General features: G+C 45.1%; 1 protein-coding gene across 9 annotated transcripts in view; it reads right to left on the bottom strand.

Annotated features, from left to right (window-relative positions):
• OGDH (oxoglutarate dehydrogenase) overlaps positions 1–22,484 on the bottom strand; it is a 79,823-nt gene that overhangs the window by 1,139 nt on the left and 56,200 nt on the right. For 5 of the 9 annotated variants that reach the window (XM_005609120.3, XM_003364758.4, XM_005609119.3 and 2 more), the window contains 12 exons: positions 8,117–8,296; positions 7,635–7,787; positions 6,766–6,868; positions 6,432–6,560; positions 6,025–6,175; positions 5,650–5,777; positions 5,206–5,384; positions 4,625–4,696; positions 3,870–3,998; positions 3,154–3,226; positions 390–553; positions 61–215 (listed from right to left, as the gene is read on the bottom strand). In XM_005609120.3, the coding sequence (XP_005609177.1) occupies positions 61–215; positions 390–553; positions 3,154–3,226; positions 3,870–3,998; positions 4,625–4,696; positions 5,206–5,384; positions 5,650–5,777; positions 6,025–6,175; positions 6,432–6,560; positions 6,766–6,868; positions 7,635–7,787; positions 8,117–8,296 (1,616 nt within the window). Of the gene's footprint in view, positions 1–48; positions 216–389; positions 554–3,153; positions 3,227–3,869; positions 3,999–4,624; positions 4,697–5,205; positions 5,385–5,649; positions 5,778–6,024; positions 6,176–6,431; positions 6,561–6,765; positions 6,869–7,634; positions 7,788–8,116; positions 8,297–22,484 lie in introns of all 9 variants that reach the window. The other 4 variants (XM_070265554.1, XM_070265556.1, XM_070265553.1 and 1 more) reach the window with 1 other exon arrangement.

The following is a 22,484-nucleotide window of genomic DNA, read 5'->3' as shown; positions in this document are numbered from 1 at the left end:
ACTGAGGGGACTGAACCTCACTGCCCTCCCTGGTCCCCAGCTAAGCACCCGCGGCCTTACCACACAGGCTTGGCGCGGCTGATGGTGGTCCGCAGCCGGGGCTTCACGTAATCATAGTAACCCTGGTTCTTGTGCTCCTCCTGGCACCAGGCAAGCTCGGCACCGGGATACTTCTGCACCTCCTGCAGCAGGAGGTCGAAGGGGAACGGCGACAGCTGGGGAGAGAGTGAGGGGCTCCTGTCAGAGCAGCGGGCCAGGCCGGCACCAGAGGGAACAGTGTCTCAGGTGGGAAGCTCAGTGACCCATCCAGGATGTCCCGGAAGCTCTGGGAAGGCTCTGGGGCCCCAACACCCCGAGGAAGGACACCAGCACCGGCTGTAGCACCTCACCTGCTCAATCCTCGTGATGGCCACCTGCTCCACCATGCTCCGCGCTTTGCGCTCTCGGGTGAGGTCATAGTATACCTTGCCCGTACAGAAGAGAAGTCTCTTGACGTTTTCTGGGTTGTGGGCTGCAGGGCCATCCTCTGGGATCACTCGCTGGAAATGGGTTCCTACAAGAGAATCCCCACGGCCGGGGGTCTCTCAGGACTTGGCTGAGGATGCCCAGAGCCCTGCCACTGCTGCTGTGTATGAACAGGGGCAGGGCTGTGCCATGGGCTGAGGCCAGGACACGCAGTTTCCAAGGGTTACAGATGCTCCCCCTCCACGAGCTTCTGATGCCGTTGAATTTATTCTGACCGAGAGAGCCTTGAGAAGCACGTCGCAGGTAACAGGCCCAGCAGGCAAGGCCACCCTTGGATAACAAGTGACACCAGTGCACCCTTCAGAACAGACCTGTGTCAGACTTCAGGGGCATCTACGTCTAGTAAAGCATCCCATGACCACTCTGCTCAGACTCCTCACAAATTTACAATACTAAAACTTTCCACACAACTGGAGCAAGTATTCAGATGCTCAGCGCTTGGACTGTGGCTGTGGAACAAGCCAACTCCAGGAAGCTGCATCCAAGATGAGGGGCTCGCGTTCATGCTACACATGCAACGTTAGGATTAAAAGGAAATTACCTCCACCTGATAAAGCCTGGATATGAAAATCCCACAGTGAATATCACAGTCAATGATGAAAGACTGAGAGCTTTTCCTCTAAGACCAGGTACAAGACAAGGGTGCCTACTTTTGCCGCTTTTATTCAACATAGTACTGAAATCCTAGCCGGAGCAATTAGGCAAGAAAGAGAAATAAAGGGCATCCAAATTGGAAAGGAAGAAGTAAAATTATCTCTGTTTACAGATGGTATGATCTTACATGTAGAAAATCCTAAAGATCCACAAAAAACCTGTTAGAACCAGTAAACAAATTCAACCAAGTCATAGGGTAGAAAATCAACACTCAGAAATCAGTTGCATTTCTATACACTAACAATCCAAAAAAGAAATTAAGAAAACAATTCCATTTACAATAGCATCAAAAAGAATAAAATACTTAGGGAGAAACTTAACCAAGGTGGTGAAAGACCTGTACACTGAAGAGTATAAAACATTGCTGAAAGAAATTAAAGAAGACATAAATAAACGGAAAGGCATTTAGATTGAAAGACTTAATATTGTTATGATGTCAATAGCACTCAAAGCAATCTACAGATTGAATGCAATCCCTATGAAAATCCCAATGATATTTTTTGCAGAAATAGAAAAATCCATCATAAAATTCATGGAATCTCACAAGATCCCAAACAGCAAAAACAATCTTGAAAAAGAAGAAAACCGGAGGACTCACATTTCCTGATTTCAAACTTACCACAAAGCTACAGTAATCAAAACAGTGTGGTACTATCATAAAGACAGAGATAGACCAATGGAACAGAACAGAGAGCCCAGAAATAACCCCCACATATATGGTGAAATGCCCTTTGACAAGGGTGCCAAGTCCATTTAATGGGGACAGGACAGTCTCTTCAACTGGACCTCCCCGTGCAAATGAAGCTGGACCCTTATAAGATATATGAAAATTAACCCTAGATGGATCAAAGACCTCAACATAAAATCTGAAATGCTAAAATTCCTATAAGAAAACAGGAGAAACACTTCACGACATTGGATTTGGTGATGATTCCTTGGATATGACACCAAAGGCACAGGTGACAAAAGAAAAAGTACACAAACTGGACTTCATGAAAATTAAAAAGTTTTGTGCATCAAAGGACAATCCACAGAATGGGAGAAAACTTTTGCAAGTCATGTATTTGATAAAGGATTATTATCTAGCATATAGAGAGAACTCCTAAAACTCAACAAAACAAACACCCCGGTTCAAAAACCGGCAAAGGACTTGAACAGTCATTTCTCCAAAGAAGATGATATACCAATAGACAAAAAGCACATGAAAAGAAGCTCAACGTCACTCATTGTTAGGGCAATGCAAACCAAACCACGATGGGATACCACCTCACATCCATCAGGATGGCTGCTATAAACAAAACAAAACAAAAACAAGACAAGTGTCGGTGAGGGTGTGGAGGAAGCCCTTTTGCATTGTTGATGGGAATGTAAAATGGTACGGCTGTTGCGGAAAACAGTTCAGAGGTTTCTCAAAAATTCAAACATAGAATTACCATATGACCCAGCAATTCTGTTTCTTGGTATATACGCAAAAGAACTGAAAGCAGGGTCTCAAAGAGCTATGTGCACACCCGTGTTCACAGTAGCATTATCTACAACAGCTAAAATGTGGAAGCCACCCAAATGTCCACGAATGGATGAATGGATTAACAAAATGTGGTCTATCCATTCTAGGTGGAGTCTTGTTACTCGGCAGGCCCCACCAACTGGTGTCTTTCCTTTGTCTGCTGAGTTGCCACCAGCCTCCAAGCACAGTCCTAGACAGTGGGGTGCACTCTAAGCTCGGACTCACTTCATCACCTCTAGAGGAGTCATGGGCACCCACATGAAGGCTGCAGACCCGGGCAGGATGTGAGACCTGCCTTTGACCAACCTGCATGCAAGCTCCCACTTCCAGGCTGCCAATGTTTCGCGGTCTTTACCCAATGACCAAAAATGTGGCAAGGGCCACAGTGAGACTCACAAGGGTAAGTCCCCTAGCCCCACGGAGCAGCAGCTGAAATCCCCTGAAATGCCCGTACCCCTCACACACACCTGGAAGCATCTCGTCGAAGCTGGTTCTGGCCTCGGGGTGACGCAGCAGGGACTTGGGGGTGAAGATGATTAACTGAAACACAGAACCACAGACTCATAATGGATCAGGTTCTAAGGATTCGAGAAGGAGGCTCAACAGCAAGGGGCTGACCAGGCCTCATCTTCAGGACAGGGCACCTGGTGCTGCCCTTCTGGCTCTGCGGCCAGGAGGAGCTGCAGGTTAGAGAAGGAAAGAGGAGAAAACGGGAGGATGCTGTCTCCTCTTGCCCACCTCTCCTCTGCCTGGAGAGGCTGGGCCCTGCTCAACTGAGCATCCACTCCTCCAAGGCCCGCCCCACCTGCTCTGAGCCCTAGGCATCCCGTGCCCTGTACCCGGGAAACAGCTGGGAGCCTCTCCTGGGTGTCCCTGCCCATGGCCAGGGCTGTCCCATCCCGTGGGCCTGCAGGCTGCTGAGCCCCAGCCCTGCACCTTGAACTGCAGCAGGGGACGTTCTACTCCTGGACCATTTACACACACTCCCACTCACCCTTTAAGCAGGCCTAGGAGCCTGCTTCTAGGGGGCTCAACCATTCCCTGGGCCCCTGCTGGGGCTCATCTCTCTTCTAAGCTAAGTACAGCACCTACGACCACCCGTTCACATGTCCATCCTCCCAGTGGGCTGGGGTCCTGTACGCCTCAGGCCAGGCCTCTCTGAGCAGGGACACCCCCAACTGACCGGCTTCCGGAAGGGCAGGAGAATCTGGCGACGCAGCACATGGAAGAAGTTGCCGGGGGTGGAGCAGTTGACAACGACCCAGTTGCAATCGTACAGCTGGTTTATGTCAAAGTTGGCCTCCTCAAGGTTCTGAAGCAAGGAAGGAAACGGGGAGACGCCAGGTGGCACTGAGCACTCTAACGTGGGAGATGTTGGGGTAGAGGGCCTCAGCAGATGCCCATGGCTCCAGCCTCGGGGTGCCACACTCCCCCAGAGACGCACACACAAGGGGACACTGACAAGAGCTAATCCAGCTGGGCTCATGCTCTGAACAGGATTCTTGCTCCTATTTAATCCCTCCCATTTCTCTGAAAACACAGCCTGGCCTGGGACAGACACAGGTTCCATCTAAAGCCAATTCTTATTTTCCTCAGAAACTGAGTCCCAACAGTTTCCTTTCAGCTCCTGAAGTTTCACTAAAATCACCCAAAGTTCCTTTCTCTAAAATGTTTGCCTGAATCAAAATACAGACAGTATGACTCTGAAAGCTTCTGCTGCAGCTTTCACACTGTTTCTCTGCTTTTGGCAGCAGCAGGAGGCGACAGGAGGCAGGCAGGCACACTCTTTCTTCTGTGTCCTGAGGAAGCCTCTCATTGTGGGGAGACAGCAAGCACAGGGCTCACCCATCACCCTCCCCTGGCGCCTCCTGAGAAGGACAGGGCAGCAGTGCCTTCAGAGTGCTTGCAGACCGACAACTGGGTGGTCACTCTACTCACCGGCAGGACGTCTGGGTCATCATTGCACATCTGTAGGAACCGCTCAGGCCTGGCGGAGGAATGTTCTGGGCCCTGGAACCAGACAGATAAGTTACAGTTCGGGAGCTTCACACGTGTTGACAGGTGCATTCACTACTTCTCTTCCTTAACCAACTTGCTCATTTCTGTTCTGAAAAACGCCAAATTATCTGTTTTTCTGCCGGCAGTTCAATTCCTCCCCTCCCCCACCCACAAACGCAGAGGATGCATTTCCATGTCAGGACAGGGTCCAGCATTTCTGGCTCCTTGTGGTTTTCAAGCCTGAGTCTTAAGATTGTTATCACTTGGGGGCCTCTGTGGTGTGACAGACCCCCACAGGGCCCGGGGGGGAAGGGAAGGGAGGTGGGCAGGGACTGCCTGAGCCTGGGTGGTCCACACCAGCACCAACCATCCCCTTCTCATTAAAGGCAAAGCAAGACCTCTTGTCTTCCAAGGTGGAGTGGCTACCAGCAGAGCCTGCATTGTGCCCGTCTCTGGGGTCAGGGTCCTGGGAAGCCCCTCCCATGTCCTAAGTCTGGTAGGGAAGGTAGGCTGGGGCTTACCATGCCCTCCATGCCATGGGGCAGCAGCAGGACAATGCCATTCTGCCGCACCCACTTGGCTTGTCCTGGGCAGATGAACTGGTCAATGATGCACTGGGCTGTGTTGTGGAAGTCACCAAACTGAGCCTCCCAGAGGACGAGGGCATTAGGACTGGCCATGGCAAAACCCAGCTCAAAGCCTACAGAGCAGGATGGAGGGAGAAAATCACCATGAGCTTTAAGCTGGTAGGCAGGGAACGGGCTGTGAGAAGCGGGGGAAGAGGGAGGAGGCAGCAGGGAGGAGAGGGGAAGAGGAGAGGGGAAAAGGAGCAGGGAAGAAGGCAGTGAGGGAGAAGGGGCGGCTGGGGGAGTGGGGAAGGGGGAGGGGAGAGGGCCTGGTTGGGGGGGGGGCGGTGGCAGGGAGGGCCTCAGTGGTGGACAGGCAGGCGGTTGGTGGGCACTCACCCAGGACCCCGTACTCGGACAGCGAGCTGTTGCACACGGTGTAGGGGGCCTGGTTGGGCCAGAGGTGGTTCATGGGAATGCAGGTTCTCTTGTCCACGTTCTGGTCGTGCAGCACGTGGTGGCGATGGCTGAGGCAGAACAGCACAGGTGAGTAGGTGGGAGCCTGACCAGCAGACCCCACATAGATGGCCAGAGAGCGCACAAAGCCCAGGTCTTAACAGAAGTGTCCAAATCAGAGCAGGGACAGGGTGCTTGGGCCTGAGGCTGGGACCCAGCGCCTGGCTCCTGCAGTGACTCTGCTGGAAGAGAAACCCGAGCCCTCCCTCGAGTCTTCTCCTCACTTCGAAGGGCCCACAAGAACGCCGAGAGCATCACCTGAAAGTGCCCCGCTCCACATCCTGGCCGCTGAGCCGGATATGGATGCCCTCCTTCAGGAGAGAGCCGAAGGCCATGTACTCCGCCAGAGCCCAGTCCACAGTCCTGTTCTTCACCAGCTCCCCACGGGTTTTCAAGATCCGGCTCAGCCCTGCAGAGACAGGGTGCTCACCAGTCACCCCGCACGCCCTCTTGTGACAAGAGCAGAGCCTTCTTCAGTCCCAGCTTCTGGGCGAGTAGGGAAGGCAGCCCGGTGGAGATCAGGAGTGAGGTGGGAGAGGGCTTCCCTCACCCAAGCACCTGGCCTTCAACGAGGTGGGTGGGGCCCTAGGCGGCCGGGGCCCAGGCGCATGGTGAGAGAGAGGCCGTCACTGGACTCAGCATTGGACTTAGTGCAGCCTTGTTACCTCCATGAATGGTGAAGTTCTCCACAGGCACGGAGCTCGCCACGTTCCCAATGTGTGCGAGAATATCCTCTGTCAGGCCCGTGGAGGGGCAGGACATGCTCCTGGGCTGTCCATCCAGGGTGAAGAAACCTAGGAGAGGAGGGACAAGCTGACGCATGGCCACTACTTTTCCAGGAACCAAACCGTGGCCACACGAGATGCCGTGGAGAGGTGAGTAAGACTCAATGTGGCGTGGACCATGTTCCCCATGAGAGCGGTAGTTGGGGGTTGATTCCAGGGCCCACAAGGGGTGTTGTGGGGCTGGAGGGGTTCATCGGTGACGTCCCTCACTCACCAGGCCAGGGGGAGTCCAGCCAGTGCTTGATGTGCAAGATCTTCTCGTCCTTGGACCTAGCAAAGGCCTCCTCACAGATCTTGTCATACTTGGAGATCTCCTCCTGCAGGGTCAGCACAGCTCAGGGGCGCTCTGCTCAGGGCACCGTGGGCCCACAGCCGCTGCATGTCGCACTTCCTGAGTGCACCTGCACTCCCCAGAGCACCTGACTCCACTAGCCTCTGGGCCTTCTCTTCCCAACACACACAACCTCTCTGAGATCTGTGAGAAGCCTACAACACTTTACTGTTCTCATTGCCAGCGGTTTCTTCTCCACATTTGCCGGCTGCCTCCCCCATATTATTCTTATGAAGTGGTCTAGTTCTCAGGGCTCCTTGCGCAGCCCCAGGACGATTGAACCCCAAAGTGCCATCTCCATGCTTGCCCTGATTTCAGCACCGCCTCCACTCCCAGACTTCCGACTCGCCATGCTGGTAAGTAGCCCTTGTCGCCCTTGTCCGACGCTGGGCAACCTGCATGGGCCTTCCCACTGGTCACCAGCCAGAACCCAGGAGATCACAGCAGCCTTTAAGGAGTGGATCCTTCATCTGCCTCTCAGCCTGCAGCCTGCAGCCTGCACTCTGTCAGCAGAGAAAGCCTGGGTGGCTACTGCCTCATGCCAAAGTGCTCTCAGGTCCCACCTCCTTCATGGAACCCCTCAGCGGCCAGGACCCTCCAAGAACTTCAGCACTGAAATGTTGTAAATATTTCATATATTCTCACTTGGATCCTGATAACTCTGCAAAAGCAACAACTGGCCCTGCAGCTGGCCTTCTCTTTCCCTCCCCAGCTCTGGAAAGGCCTGCCAGGATCAGAGCCGGGGGACCCACCTCGTACTCGGGCTGGTTGACCACACCCTGCGACACCAGCAACTCGGCGTACTTCTGCAGCACGGGCTTCTGCTTGCGGATCTGCTTGTACATGAGCGGCTGCGTGAACATGGGCTCATCCATCTCATTGTGGCCGTTGCGTCGGTAACACACCTGGGCATGGCCAGGAGACACCAGCATCAGGGACCATGTCAGCTGGGACTTGGGACCCACAAGGACCTGCCCCACCTCTCCCATGTGATGCCTCAGTTTACCTCCTCTAGAATTAAGAGTTCTATATCTCTCTCCTTCACACACTAGAGTCGCTTTGACTGTCACATGAGATGAAACCACAGTGACCTAGGAATATCCTGGGACAGGACCCCAAAAACCTTGTTCCCTAGCATAGCTCACCCAGGTTGGAGGCTCAAGAGGGGCAGTAGGGTGAGTCTGCACCAAGGAGTCCTGAGCCCTCTCTCCAGGAAATGGGCAGGGTCACTCACCAGGTCCACCACCACATCCTTGTGGAAGGTACTCCTCCACTCAGCTGCCACCTTGCACACGTACATGACGGCCTCTGGGTCATCCGAATTCACATGGAAAATGGGGGCATTCACGACTCGGGCCACATCGGTGGGGTAGGGCGAGGAGCGGGCCATTCGTGGGTCCGTGGTGAAGCCGATCTGCAAGGGACATCAGTCTGGCCAGTGGGCACGGGGCCTGCTGGGCCGGAGTGGGGCTGAGGGCAGAGCCAAGGGTGTGGGCAAGGCTGAGGGCAGGGCTAAGGGCAGGCAGGGTGGGGCTGGGGGCCATTTGCCAGGTGTGTGTGTGTCATTTGGCTGCACTTGGCCTACTCTGAGGAAGTCCCCAAATGGCTATTCAGGTTTTTTTTTTTGAGGAAGATTAGCCCTGAGCTAACATCTGCTGCCAATCCTCCTCTTTTTGCTGAGGAAGACTGGCCCTGAGCTAACATCTGTGCCCATCTTCCTCTGTTTTATATGTGGGACGCCTGCAACAGCATGGCTTGCCAAGTGGTGCCATGTCTGTACCTGGGATCCGAACTGGCGAACCCCGGGCCACAGAAGTGGAACGTGCGAATGTAACTGCTGTGCCACTGGGCCGGCCCTATTTAGGTTTTTTTAAAAAAATTGTTTTGTGTTTTCCTATTCAGATAAAATTCATACATGTTCAACATGAGGAATTTGGAAGATAGACAGTATAAAGAATTAAAGTTACCTACAATTCCACCAGCTACAGTGTAAATATTTTGATGTTTTCCTTTCCAGACAATTTTCTTTGCATGTATATACATGCAATATATACTTAAAATTTTGGATCCTATTACTTCTATAATTCTGCACTTTGTTCATTCAACATTATGAGCTCTTTTTCTTTGAAAAGAAAATTTAAAGCCTTCAAAGTACTCACCACTTAGCTGTACTAAAACTTAATTAACTATATATTCATAATTTTATTAAGCATTTAAAATTTATTTTTATGAAATACTTCAAACATATAGAAAGTATGATAATACTGTAATGATCACCCATAAACTCATAACCCAACATGAACAAATCTTAACAGTTTCAGGACCTTTCTTATTCCTTAGAATAAAATAGCACATTTCTGCTATAGCTGGCCCTCACACAGGGAGCGCATCGTTTCCACGTGATGCTATACGTATTTCATACATCCATAAACAATATATAGTATATTCTTAGGCTTGTTGGTAACTTTAAAACTTTGATATAATTTCAAACTTATGAAAAAGTTGAAAGAATAATGCAAAGAACTCCCAGTGTTTACTCAGATTCATCACTTGTTTCCATTTTGCTCCTTTATTATTCATGTTCTTTCCATTACGCACACGCTCACACACCTTTTCCTGAACTATTTCGGGGTAGGCTGCAGACCGTTCCTCTTCCCTGAAGTGAGGACGGCCCCTTACTAGGTAGAGTGTAGGCCCCAGCCCAGGCAAGTGGACATTACAGAATATTGTTATCTAACCCACAGTCTCTACACGCATTCCATCAATTGCCCTAAGATGTCCAGTCTTTCTTCCCTCAGTCCAGTATCCAACTCAGCACATCATCTGCATTAGCTATCACCTCTCCCGTCTCCCTTCAGCTGGAAGGCTTCCCTGCCTTTCTTGGTCTTTCATGGCACTGAAATTTTTGAAGAGTATTTCAGTATCTTTAAACCATGTAGATATACACTCTATGTACCCATGTATGGCATCATACTCTATATGTTGTGCAAATCCTTTGCAATTTGCTTTCTGTTCAACATGTGTATTTATGGTTCATCCAGGTTGAAGCAGGTACTCTGCCTCCTGTAGCAGAGCTTCAGAGTGGCATCTAAGTGCTGAGCAGTGGACACAACAGTCCTTTTATCTACTCTCCTGTTGGTGGGCATTTAATTGTCTCCAACTTGTAGTCAACACACTCTTACTCTACATGTTCTTTTTTTTTCTTTTATTTTTTGAGGAAGATTAGCCCTGAGCTAACATCTGCTGCTAATACTCCTCTTTTTGCTGAAGAAGACTGGCCCTGAGCTAACATCCATGCCCATCTTCCTCTACTTTATATGTGGGACGCCTACCACAGCATGGCTTGCCAAGTGGTGCCATGCGCACAGCCGTGATCCGAACCGGCGAACCCTGGGCCGCCAAAGCGGAACATGCGCACTTAACCGCTGTGCCACAGGGCCGGCCTTACACAGGTTTTCTCCAGCAAACAGAGTTTATCTGCAGAATACCCCTAAGAAGGGAAAACTAAGCCGCAGGGTACAGCATCACAGACTTTCTAAATACCACCAAACTGCTCTCCCAAGCGGTTGCACACTTACCCTACTAGCAGCATAGGAATACCCTGCATTGCTGCTTATGATATTGTGACTATTTCTCCAGAATATTAAATATTTTAATGATTATATAATACCACTTCCTATGGCTTTGCCAAAATTTATGCAAAGACTCTTCTTTGTTGAATGGATAGCTTATTTCCTAATTTTCTAGTATAAATATGGTTTTGACATTCTTATACAAAAATATTTAGCATCTGATGGTTTCCTTACGAGAGAATTCTAGAAGGGGAAATCCTAGGTATGTTCTTAAAGAAACAGAGCCTAGGCAAAGCAGCCACTTCCTCTCCGCCGCAGATCTTACTGACCCCACATCAGGTCATACAAATGATGTCAAAAGCAGTAACATTACCAAAGCCGTAGCTCTTATGGAGGTCTGAGAATTCTTTATTCATTTATGACAAATTGCTTTTACATAATCTCCCTTATCACACTAACTAAAGAAAAGATTAGAAATAGTCAGAAACTGATGAGAACACTAAAAAGTGATGTACCAGGAAGAATTCTGATGAACACTTACAGAGACCTTGAACAATCTCATCACCCATCTGGGTGCCCCACTGAGGGAAATGATCATAATGCACCTTACATCTAGAACCTCATAGAAAGTAAGCAAAGTAAGCTGCTTCGAAATGTTGAGACCTCAGTCCCTCAGCCTCCCTCCCCAGTAGCCACCACTGGCACTGGCTTCTGTTTCTTCAAGCATGTATGTGTGGGTGCACGCGCACACACACACACTCACGTATGCACGCACAGACACGTGTGCACATGCAGACGCAGGTGTACTCCCTATACTGCTCTATACTGCTCTTCCCCACTTAATATATCTTGTGGATCATTTCAACAGTATATACAGATCCCAGTCTTTCAAATAGTTTTATGAATTGTATTAATGATCACAGTTACACGGTGCTTATTTATAGGCCAGGCACTATTCTGTGCATTTTATATACATTACTTTACATGGATTAACTCCTTTAAGCCTTGTAACACATGTATGGACATATCATCATAAACTATTTAACCAGCTCCCTACCAATCTAGAGATGGAAATTTTGATTTCTGGTCTTGCTGCTGCAGTGGTATCTTAAACACATCTCTTAGCAGACATATAGGAGTGAGTGTACTAGTAGGAAAATCCCACTACGTAGAACTGCTGACTTGAGAGCCAGAAGGGACCTTAGAGCCGAATGATTTATCATCTCACTCCTGGTTGGAGCCCTGTCTACTTCAACCCCGTGGCTTGTCCCTGGCTGGAACAGGTGTGACTGCTGGAAGTTCTTCCTTTCATTCAACTGAAACCTGCTTCCTGGTAATTGCTACTCACTGGTGCCGACTCTCCTGTCGCACTCTTTGCTACGTGAATCATTCACTTATCTGAAAAGAGCTCTCATGCCTCCAGGAGTCATCAATCTTCTGGGTCACATGGGCCTAGCTTCCTGGGTCATTCTTTATAGGGTATTGTCCAGACACTGGGCCATCCTAAGACACTCTCCTCTGGACATGGTCTCACTGATGTTCAATCAGAAGGCCAGATTTTCTGTCATAACAAGTTTGACAAACCCAAGGTTTACCTGTGCTGTGTTTGTGTAATGTGATTCTTAAATTGAAACACTATTAAATGTTTATATTGCAAAGAAGGAAGGTTTCAAATCAACGATCTAAGAAACTAGAAAAAGAAGACTAAATTAACCCCAAAGCAAGTAGTAGGAAAGAAATAACAAAGAGCAGAAATCAGTGAAATATAAAGCAGGAAAACAACAGAGAAAATGCAGTGAAACCACAGCTGTTCCTTTGAAAACAACAACAAATCTATAGCCTAGTAGACTGCCCAATAAAAAAAGAGACAAGACACAAACCACCAATATCAGGCACGAGAGAGGGGATCCCACTGCAGATCCTAATAAGAGAACATTACAAACTTCCGGTCATAAATTCTACAACTTAAATGAAATGGACAAATTCCATGAAAGACAGAAATTACCAGAGCTTACTTAAAAAAACCCCAACATTCTTTTTTTTTTTTTTTTTTAAAGATTGGCACCTGAGCTAACATCTGTTGCCAATCTTCTTTTTTTCTTTTTCTTCTTCTTTTTCTCCCCAAGGCCCCCGGTATATAGTTGTATATTCTAGCTGTAGGTCCTTCTGGTTGTGCTGTATGGGACGCCGCCTCAGCGTGGCCTGATGAGTGGTGCTATGTCCACACCCAGGATCTAAACTGGTGACACCCAGGGCTGCCGAAGCAGAGTGTGTGAACTTAACCACTCGGCCACAGGGCTGGCCCCAAACCCCAACATTCTTAGAGAAGCTTCCACTTTTGGGAGATGGAGTAGATGTGCCGTTCCTTATTCCTCCTGCTAAGTACAGCTAAGAACCCAGGACATCACACATAGAGCAAACATAAAACTTGGAAGGTAAACAGAAGGTGGCAGACCAGCCAGGGACCTCAGGTCCTGAAGAACAACTTGGTGATAGTTCCCAGGAATGTCTCAGTCCCTCCTATATTCCAGACTGAGTGCCAGAGAAGCAGGCAATCCTGAAATGCCAACAGGCACAGACAAAAAGAAGTCCCAAGGAAAGGTGGCTCTCTCTGGCCAGAAGACCAGGTAGGGGCTGCCTAGCCGGACACAACATTTTTAGACAATTAACCACCCTGCTGCAGCCAACCCCACAGAAAACATGGTGGCCCCACCTCCACCCTTCCCAGCAAAGGCCCAAGAGGGAGCCTAGACTGATGGTAATTAGGTGTCCCCTCACCCTAGTGTCAGTGGAGGCCACATGGGGAGCAGCAGCAAAGCATCCCTGTCCCACCCTGCCTGCCCTCCCCTCCCTGGGTATCAACAGAAGTGGGTGGGGAACCTGCACTCCCAGCCCTGACCCGGCAGTAACAAGTGCCCCGACCCCAACTTGAGAGGTCCAGAGGAAGCTTGCTATAACAGAAGATTTAAATAAGATTCTGAGTTGCATAACATAATGCCCAAGACGTCCCAGTTTCATTTGAAAATCACTTGTCATACTGACAACCAGAAAAATCTCAGCTTGACTGAGAAAAAACAATCATTAGAAGCCAATGCAGAGGAGACACAAATGTTGGAATTATCTGACAAAGACTTTAAGGCAGCCATTGTAAGAATGCTTCAGTGAAAACTATGAACATGTCTGAAACACATGAAAAAACAAACTCTCAGCAAAGACAAAGATCTAAAAAGAACCAAATGGAAATTTTACAAATAAAAAATAAAAAACTGGGGAAAACAACTGAATGGAGGTGCTCTACAGCAGAATGGAGGCGAGAAAGTAAAGAATCAGTGAACTTAAAGATAGAAATTACCCAATCTAAATAAATGAAGAGACTGAAAAAAACAAACATGAACACAGCCTTGGGGACCTGTGGGACCATAACAAAAGGTCTAACATTTGTGTCATTGGGGTCCTAGGAGGAGAGAGAGGATGGGGCTGCATAAATAATATCTGAAATAAGAAACAAGGTCAGTAGAATAAATCTAACCAACGAGATGAGAGACTTGTACACTGAAAACCACAAGACACTGATGAAGGAAACTGAAGAAGACACAAATAGATAGAAAGACATTCCATGCTCATGATTGGAAGAGTTAATATTGTTAAAACGTCCATACTACCCAAAGCAATCCACAGATTTAATGCAATCCCCATCAAAATTCCAATGGCATTTTTCACAGAAATAGAACAAAATTTGTATGGAACCAGAAAAGCCACTGAATAGCCAAAGCAATCTTGAGAAAGAAGAACGAAGCTGGAGGCACCATGTTCCCCGATTTCAAACTTCATTAAAAAGCTACAGTAATCAAAACAGTATGATGTTGGCATAGAAACAGACACACAGATCAATGGAACAGAAGAAAGAGCCCAGAAATAAACCCATGCATGTATGGTCAATTACTTTATGACAAAGGAGCCAAGTATATACAATGGGGAAAGGATAGTCTCTTCAATTAATGGTGCTGGGAAAACCAGACAGCCATGTGCAAAGAATGAAATCAGACCACTATCTTACACCATACACAAAAATTAACAAAAAATGGAATAAAGACTTGAACATAAGACCTGAAACCATAAAACTTCTAGAAGAAAACACAAGTGGTAAAGCTCCTTGACATCAGTCTTGGCAATGATTTTCTGTATTTGACACCAAAAGCAAAGGCAACAAAAGCAAAAATAAACAAGTGGGAGTACATCAAACTAAAAAGCTTCTGCACAGCAAGAGAAACCATCAACAAAACGAAAAGGCAACTTACAGGACAGGAGAAAATATCTGCAAGTTATGTATCTGATAAGGGGTTAATATGTAAAATACACATAGAACTTATACAACTCAATAGCAAAAAACTAAACAATCCAATTAAAAAATGGGCAGAGGACCTGAATAGACATTTTTCTGAAGAAGACATACAAATTGCCAACAGGTACATGAAAAGATGTTCAGCACCACTAATCATCAGGGAAATGCAAATCAAAACCACAATGAGCTACCACCTCACACCTGTTAGAATGGCTGTCAACAAAAAGACAAGAGATAACAAGTAGTGGTGAGGATGTGGAAAAAAGGGAACTCTTGTGCACTGTTGGTGGGAATGTAAATTGGTGCAGCCACTATGGGAAACAGGATGGAGGTTCCTCAAAAAATTAAAAATAGAACTACCATATGATCCAGCTATTCCAATTCTGAGTATTTATCTGAAGAAAACAAACACACTAACTCTTAAAGATATCTGTGCCCCCATGTTCACGCAGCGTTGTTTGCAATAGCCTAGACAAGACTGAGGAAACAATCTAAGTGTCCACCAATGGATGAATGGATAAAGAAATTGTTGCATATATACATAATGGAATAGTATTCAGCCATAAAAAAGAAGGAAATCCTGCCATTTGCAACAACGTGGATGAACCTTGAGATCATTATGTTAAGTAAAATAAGTCAGACAGAGAAAGACAAATACTGTACGATCTCGTTTGTGGAGTCTAAAACAACAACAACAAAAGCTTAAGCTCATAGATACAGATAACAGATTGGTGGTTACTGGTGAGGGGGAGTACAGGATGACCAAAAGGGGTAAGGATAGTTAAAAAAAAAAAAAAAGACTGTCTGAAAATTCCCCCAATTTGTCAAGATACAAATCTACAGATTGACAAAAGCTGAATGATGCCAAGTCATGTCAATGGAGAAAGATAGTCTTTTCGACAAATGATGTAGGAACAAGTATCCATGTGCAAAAGAATAAAGTGGGGCCCCTTCCTTGCACCACACACAAAAGTTAACTCAAAATAGATCACAGATGTAAGAACTAAAACTATAAAGCTCTCAGAGGAAAATATAGGAGTAAAAACAAAACAAAACAAACAAAAACAATTTCTGTGCTTCAAAAGACAACATCAAGAAAGTGAAAAACCCACAGAATGGGAGAAAATATTTGCAAATCATATATCTGATGAAGGGATTGTATCCAGAAGATATATATAAAGAATTCTTCAAATAAAAAGACAATCCAATTTAAAAATAGGCAAAGGATCTGAAGATTTCTCCAAAGAAGATACACAAATGGCCAATAAACACATGAAAAGATGCTTAACATCATCAGTCATCAGGGAAATGTAAATCAAAACTACAATGAAACACACCCATTTTGATGGCTAGAATAAAAAAAGACAATAACAAGTGTTAGTGAAGAGGTGAAAAAATTAAAATTCTCATCCACTGCTGGTGGGATTGTAAAATGGTACAGCTGCTTGGGAATAGTGTGGCAGCTCCTCAAAAGGTTAACTATAGAGTCACCATGTGACCCAGCAATTCTACTTTTAGGTATAGATCCAAGAGAAATGTGTGTCCACACAAAAACTTGTACATGGAAGTTCACAGCAGCATTATTTTTAAAAGATTCCATTTCTCCTTCTTCTCCCCAACCCGCCCCCCCCCCACCCCCCCAGCACACAGTTGTATATATACATACTTTTTAGTTGTGGGTCTTTCTAGTTGTGGCACGTGGGATGCTGCCTCAATATGGCCTGATCAGTGGTGCTAGGTCCACACCCAGGATCCAAAACGGCGAAACTCTGGGCCACCGAAGCAGAGTGCGTGAACTTAATGACTCGGCCACAGGGCTGGCCCCACAGCAGCATTATTTTTAATAGCCAAAAAACAGAAACAATCCAAATGTCCCTCAACTGATAAATGGGTAAATAAAATTATATTTGGCCACGTAATAGAATCCTAAATAGAAGACCTGACATGCTACAATGTGGGTGAACCTTGAAAACATTACACAAAGTGAAAGAGGCCAGTCACAAAGGACCATGTATTATATGATTTGATTAATATGAAATATCCAGAATAGGTAAACCTATAGAGACGGAAAGTAGATCAGTGATTGCTTAGGGCTGGGGAGACTGGGGGGATAGGGCTGTGATAGCTAAAGGATACAGAATTTCTTGAGATGATGAAAATGTTCTAAAATTGACTGTGGTGATAGTAGCACTGTGTGAACACACTAAAAACCAGTGAATTGTAGACTTTAAGTGGGCAAATTGTGTGGTATGTGAATGATAGTCAAGCTGTCAAAAAAAAAAAAAAAAAAAAAAGGGTGAGCAAACCCAAACATAATAAACCCAAAGAAATCCATGTCAAGACATATCATAGTCGAACTTCTGAAAACTGAGGGCAAAGGGAAAAAAATCTTCCCATGAAGAAAACTCTGGGCCCAGAAGTGTTTTACTGGCAAATCCTACCAAACACTTACAGAGGAAATATATCAATCCTACACAAGCTCTTGCAGAAAATAGAAGAGAAGGAAACACTTCCCAACTTATTTTATGAGGCCAGCATTCCCCTGATACCCAAACCAGACAGACATCACAAGAAAACTACAGACTGACATCCTTCATGAACAGACACGAGAATTCCACTTTCAAAAATCAATTAACAGAATTCACCATTAGCAAACCATATGATCATGTCAATAGATACAGAAAACATTTGACAAAAATCAACATCCATTCATGGTACTGTACACAAATTAGGAAGAGAAGGGAGCTTCCTTAGCTTGATAAAGGACCTCTACAAAAACCTACAGATAGCACCATATTTAATAATCAAAGACTGAATGCTTTCTTCCTAAAGTTGGAACAAGGAAAGATGGCCATTCTCACCATTTCAACATTGTGTTGAGGTCCTAGCCAGGGCAATAAGGTAAGAAAAAGAAATACAAGGCTTGGAAAGGAAGAACTAAGACCATCTCTATTTGAGATCTCATGATTGTCTATAAAGAAAACTCCTAAGAATCCTCAAAAAACCTACTAAAGGTGAATTTAGTAAGGTTGTGGGACACAAAAAATAAAACGTACAAAATACAAACATAAATTGTATTTCTATATCCTACTAACAAATAATTGGAAATCAAAATTTAAAAAAGTACCATTTACAATAGTTTCAAAATAATGAAATATTTACGTATAAATCTAACAATCGAGCAGGATCTGTATGCTGAGAACTACAAACTACCTATGAAGGAAATAAAAGAAAATCTAAATATATGGAGAGATTTACTGTCCTCCCAGATTAGAAGACTCAATATTGTCAAGGTTGTGATTCTTCACAAACTAATCTATTGATTTAACACATTCCTAATCAAATACTATTTTTTTGTAAATGAGCAGAGGATACGAACAGACATTTTTCCAAAGAAGATACACAGATGACCAATAAACACATGAAAAGATGTTCAACATCACTAATCATCAGGGAAATGCAAATCAGAACTACACTAAGATACTACCTTACGTCTGTTAAAATGGCTATAATCATCACCACCAAAAATAACAAATGTTGGAGATGCTGTGGAGAAAAGGGAACCTTCAGACACTGCTGGTAGGAATGCAAACTGGTGCAGCCACTGTGGAAAACAGTATGGAGATTCCTCAAAAAACTAAAAATAGAACTACCATATGACCCAGCTATCCCACTACTGGGTATCTATCCAAACAACTTGAAATCAACAATCCAAAGTAACATATTCGCCCCATGTTCATTGCAGCACTTTTCACAATAGCCAAGACATGGAAACTATCCAAGTGCCCACTGACTGAGGATTGGATAAAGAAGATGTGGTATATATATATATACAATGGAATACTACTTGGCTATAAAAAAAGATAAATTCATCCTATTTGCAACAACATAGAAGGACCTGGAGGGAATTATGCTAAGCAAAATAAGCCAAACTGAGAAAGACAAACACCATATGATTTCACTCATATGTGGAATATGAATAAACACATAGACAAAGAAAATAGGTCAGTGGTTACCAGGGGAAGGGGGTTGGGGGGACACAGGGGGTGAAGGGGAGCACTTATGTGGTGATAGTCAAGAAACAATGTACAACTGGGGGCCAGCCCCGTGGCCAAGTGGTTAAGTTTGCGTGCTCTGCTTTGGTGGCCCAGGGTTTCACCGGTTTGGATCCTGGGCATGGACGTGGCACTGCTCATCAGGCCATGCTGAGGTGGCATCCCACATGCCACAACTAGAAGGACCCACAACTAAAAAATATACAACTATGTACCAGGGGGCTTTGGGGAGAAAGAGGAAAAATAAAGTCTTTTTTCTTTTTTTAAAGATTTTCTTTTTTTCCTTTTTCTCCCCAAAGCCCCCCGGTACATAGTTGTATATTCTTTGTTGTGGGTCCTTCTAGCCATGGCATGTGGGACGCTGCCTCAGCGTGGTTTGACGAGCAGTGCCATGTCCGCGCCCAGGATTCGAACCAATGAAACACTGGGCCGCCTGCAGCAGAGAGCGCGAACTTAACCACTAGGCCATGGGGCCAGCCCTTTAAAGTCTTAAAAAAAAAAAAAAGAAAAGAAATAATGTACAACTGAAATCTCACATTGATGTAAACTATTATGAACTCAAAAAAAACAAAAAAAGTTAAACACAGAAAGACCACATGACCCAGCAAATCTACTCCCAGGCGTGTACCTGAGAAAAATGAAAATATATGTCCACACAAAAACTTACACACAAATGTTCACAGCAGTATTATTCACAATTGCCAGAAAGTGGAAACAATCCAAATGTCCATAAAAAAAATACTATTTTTTCTGTGTGCAAACTGACAAGCTGATTCTAAAATTTATATGAAAAAGCAAACAACTTAGAATAGCTAAAACAATTTTGAAAGATAACCAAGTTGGAGGACTTATACAACCCAATTTTATGACTGACAATAAATCTCCAGTATCAAAACAGTGTGATGTTGGCAAAAGGACAGACACACAGATCAATGGAAAAGAACAAAGAATCAGAATAGACCCACATATACATGGACAATTCATTTTCAACAAAGGATAATCCTTTCAATAAATTGTATTGGAACAATTGGACACTGATAAGCAAGAAAAAAACTTCAAAACTCAAAATATATCATAGACTTAAATATAAAATTATAAAACTTCTAGTAAGGCGGGGGAAAATCTTTGTGATCTTGGTAAGGCAAAGTTTTCTTATATCCAAACCAAAAATATGATCCATAAAAGAGAAAATTCATAAATTGGACTTTATCAAATAAAAAGCTTTTGCTCCATGAAAGATACTGGTAGGAGAATGAAGACAAGCCACAGAGTGGAAGAAAATCTTTGTAAAACACATCTGTGATAAGGGACTTGTATCCAGAATATATAAGAACTCTCAAACAATAAAGCAAACAGCCTCCCCTACCAAATGGGCAAAATACTGATCAAATCCTTTACCAAAGAAGATACAGTGAGGGCTGGTTTGTGTAGGAAAAGGTGTTCAACATCTTCCGTCTTGAGGGAAATGCAGAGTAAACCACAAGAGATACTACAGACTTATCAGAATGGCTAAAATACAAAAATACTGACAATACTTTGAGCTAGCAAGGACGTGGAGCAAGTGGAACTCATTCACTGCAAAATAGTACAGACGTCTTGGAAAATAGTTCAGCAGTTTTTTATAAAGTATAACATACACTTAATATATGATCCACCGTAATTCCACTTCTAGGTATTTACAAAGGAAAAGAAAAACTGATGTACACACCAAAATCTGTATGTGAATGTTTACAGTGGCTTTAATTCTAACTGCCAAAAGCTGAAAAGAATCCAAATTCCCTTTAATGGGGACTGGACACACTGTGGTACAACCATGCAACCAAGTGCTATGCAGCAACTGAAGGAACAAGCCATGCCCACCCTCAAGAACACAGATGAATGCCAAGTGGGTCATGCTGAAGGGGAGCTGCCTGACTCAAAAGGCCACAGACCGCAGGTCTCCGTTTATTAGACATTCTGGAAAAGGCAAAATCATAGGGTTTGAAAAAGAGTCTTTTCTGGAGTAATTAGACTTTCCTATCTTGATGGTTACATGACTATAAGCATTTGTCAAAACTCAGAGAACTACACAGCAAAATAGGTGCATTCTACCACATGTAAATTATAATAAAAAAACTAGTAAAGATTTTTTTTTTGAGCAAGATTAGCCCTGAGCTAACATCTGTTGCCAATCCCCCTCTTTTTACTGAGGAAGCCTGGCCCTGAGCTAACATCTGAGCCCATCTTCCTCCACTTTATATGTGGGACACCTAACCACAGCATGGCTTGCCAAGCGGTGCCATGTCCGCACCCAGGATCCGAACTGGCGAAACCGGGGCCGCCGAAGTAGAACGTGCACACTTTACTGCTGCTCCACCAGGCCAGCCCCTAATGTTTGATTTAATACTTGTCTCTAGACTTAATCTTGTTGATTGTGCCTCAACATTCTGAACTTGAAGAGTTCTGAATCCGATTCTGATTCCGAAGTGCAACAGCTCTTCTCCTAAGCTCTGCGTCAGCTTTCTCTGTTCTCCACCTGTCACTCATAAAGTGCTGAACCTGTCAGGGCTGCAGGGAGAACTGCGTGCTGCTGCCACCGACCCATTAAGCAGAGCTCTCCAGGAGGCGTGCTGAAATTAGCTAAGAAGACACGGCTACACCACTGTCCATATCATATTTTTCAACCGTGTGCACAAAGATGTAATGAAAGACTTGACCAAGGGCCTGGGTGGCATTCCATGACAGGGAAGGGCTCTCATCTAGGCCGAGAATCTATTCAGATCCTCTTCCAGGGAACAGAATCTATCCTTTTTATTCCTTAAAACAAACATTTAAAAGTCTTTGGTACCTTTCCTATTTCCAAGATCCATAAGAGATTACCAAGTAGGTTCTGCCATCTGAGTAAATTATCATTTTAAATCTCCTGGGATGGAATTCACGTAAGTTTGGAGACTACTCACGGAAAAGTATTTTTCTTTTTTAAAAAACTATCCTGTGTCTTGGGCTTCCAGTCCCTGTGAATGATCTTTGCTGTACTTTCTCCAGATTGAAGACCATTCTCCTGTTGACATTTCAGCCCCTACTCACAAGGAGTGAGTCCACTGTTCTTGGTCACCTATTTAAAACACAGTTCAATGATGGGTTTTTTAGACCTTTCTTTCCCTTGGCATTTTAAAAAAATTCTTCCTAATACTGTTCTTTGAAAGAAAGCAGATCAAATATTGGCTCTCAAGCCAACTATTCACTCTGCTCAGTTTTCTCTTCTGTACAATGGGATGACACCGCCCTCTGCAGGGTAACGACAGTAGGGACTAAGTTAATGCACACGAAGAGCCTAATTCAGTGTCTGACACATAGCAGGCACTTAATAAACAGTAGTTGTTATCATATTGTGTGTTATATTCATACTTGGTAACATTCCTCGTCTCTTTTTGTGTCTGACCTTTGACATTTTGTGCTCCTCAGCCTGTACTACATACCGACCACTTACCTTAAAGTTTAAACTTTCCCCTCTTCCTCTCTATTCCTTGCTGGGGCAGCTGCAACTGTTTCTCTGTCCTCCTCTAACTCATTCTGCATGTAGCAACAAATCATGTTTATAAATCAGACCGTATCTTGTCACATCCTTGCTTCCGTTCCTCCAGTGGCCTGCCA

The sequence above is a fragment of the Equus caballus genome, chromosome 4, assembly GCF_041296265.1.
Source record: "Equus caballus isolate H_3958 breed thoroughbred chromosome 4, TB-T2T, whole genome shotgun sequence".
NCBI classification, from domain to species: Eukaryota; Metazoa; Chordata; class Mammalia; order Perissodactyla; family Equidae; genus Equus; species Equus caballus.
The sequence above is the reverse complement of the archived record's forward strand: the minus strand, read 5'-3'. Positions and strand labels throughout refer to the sequence as shown.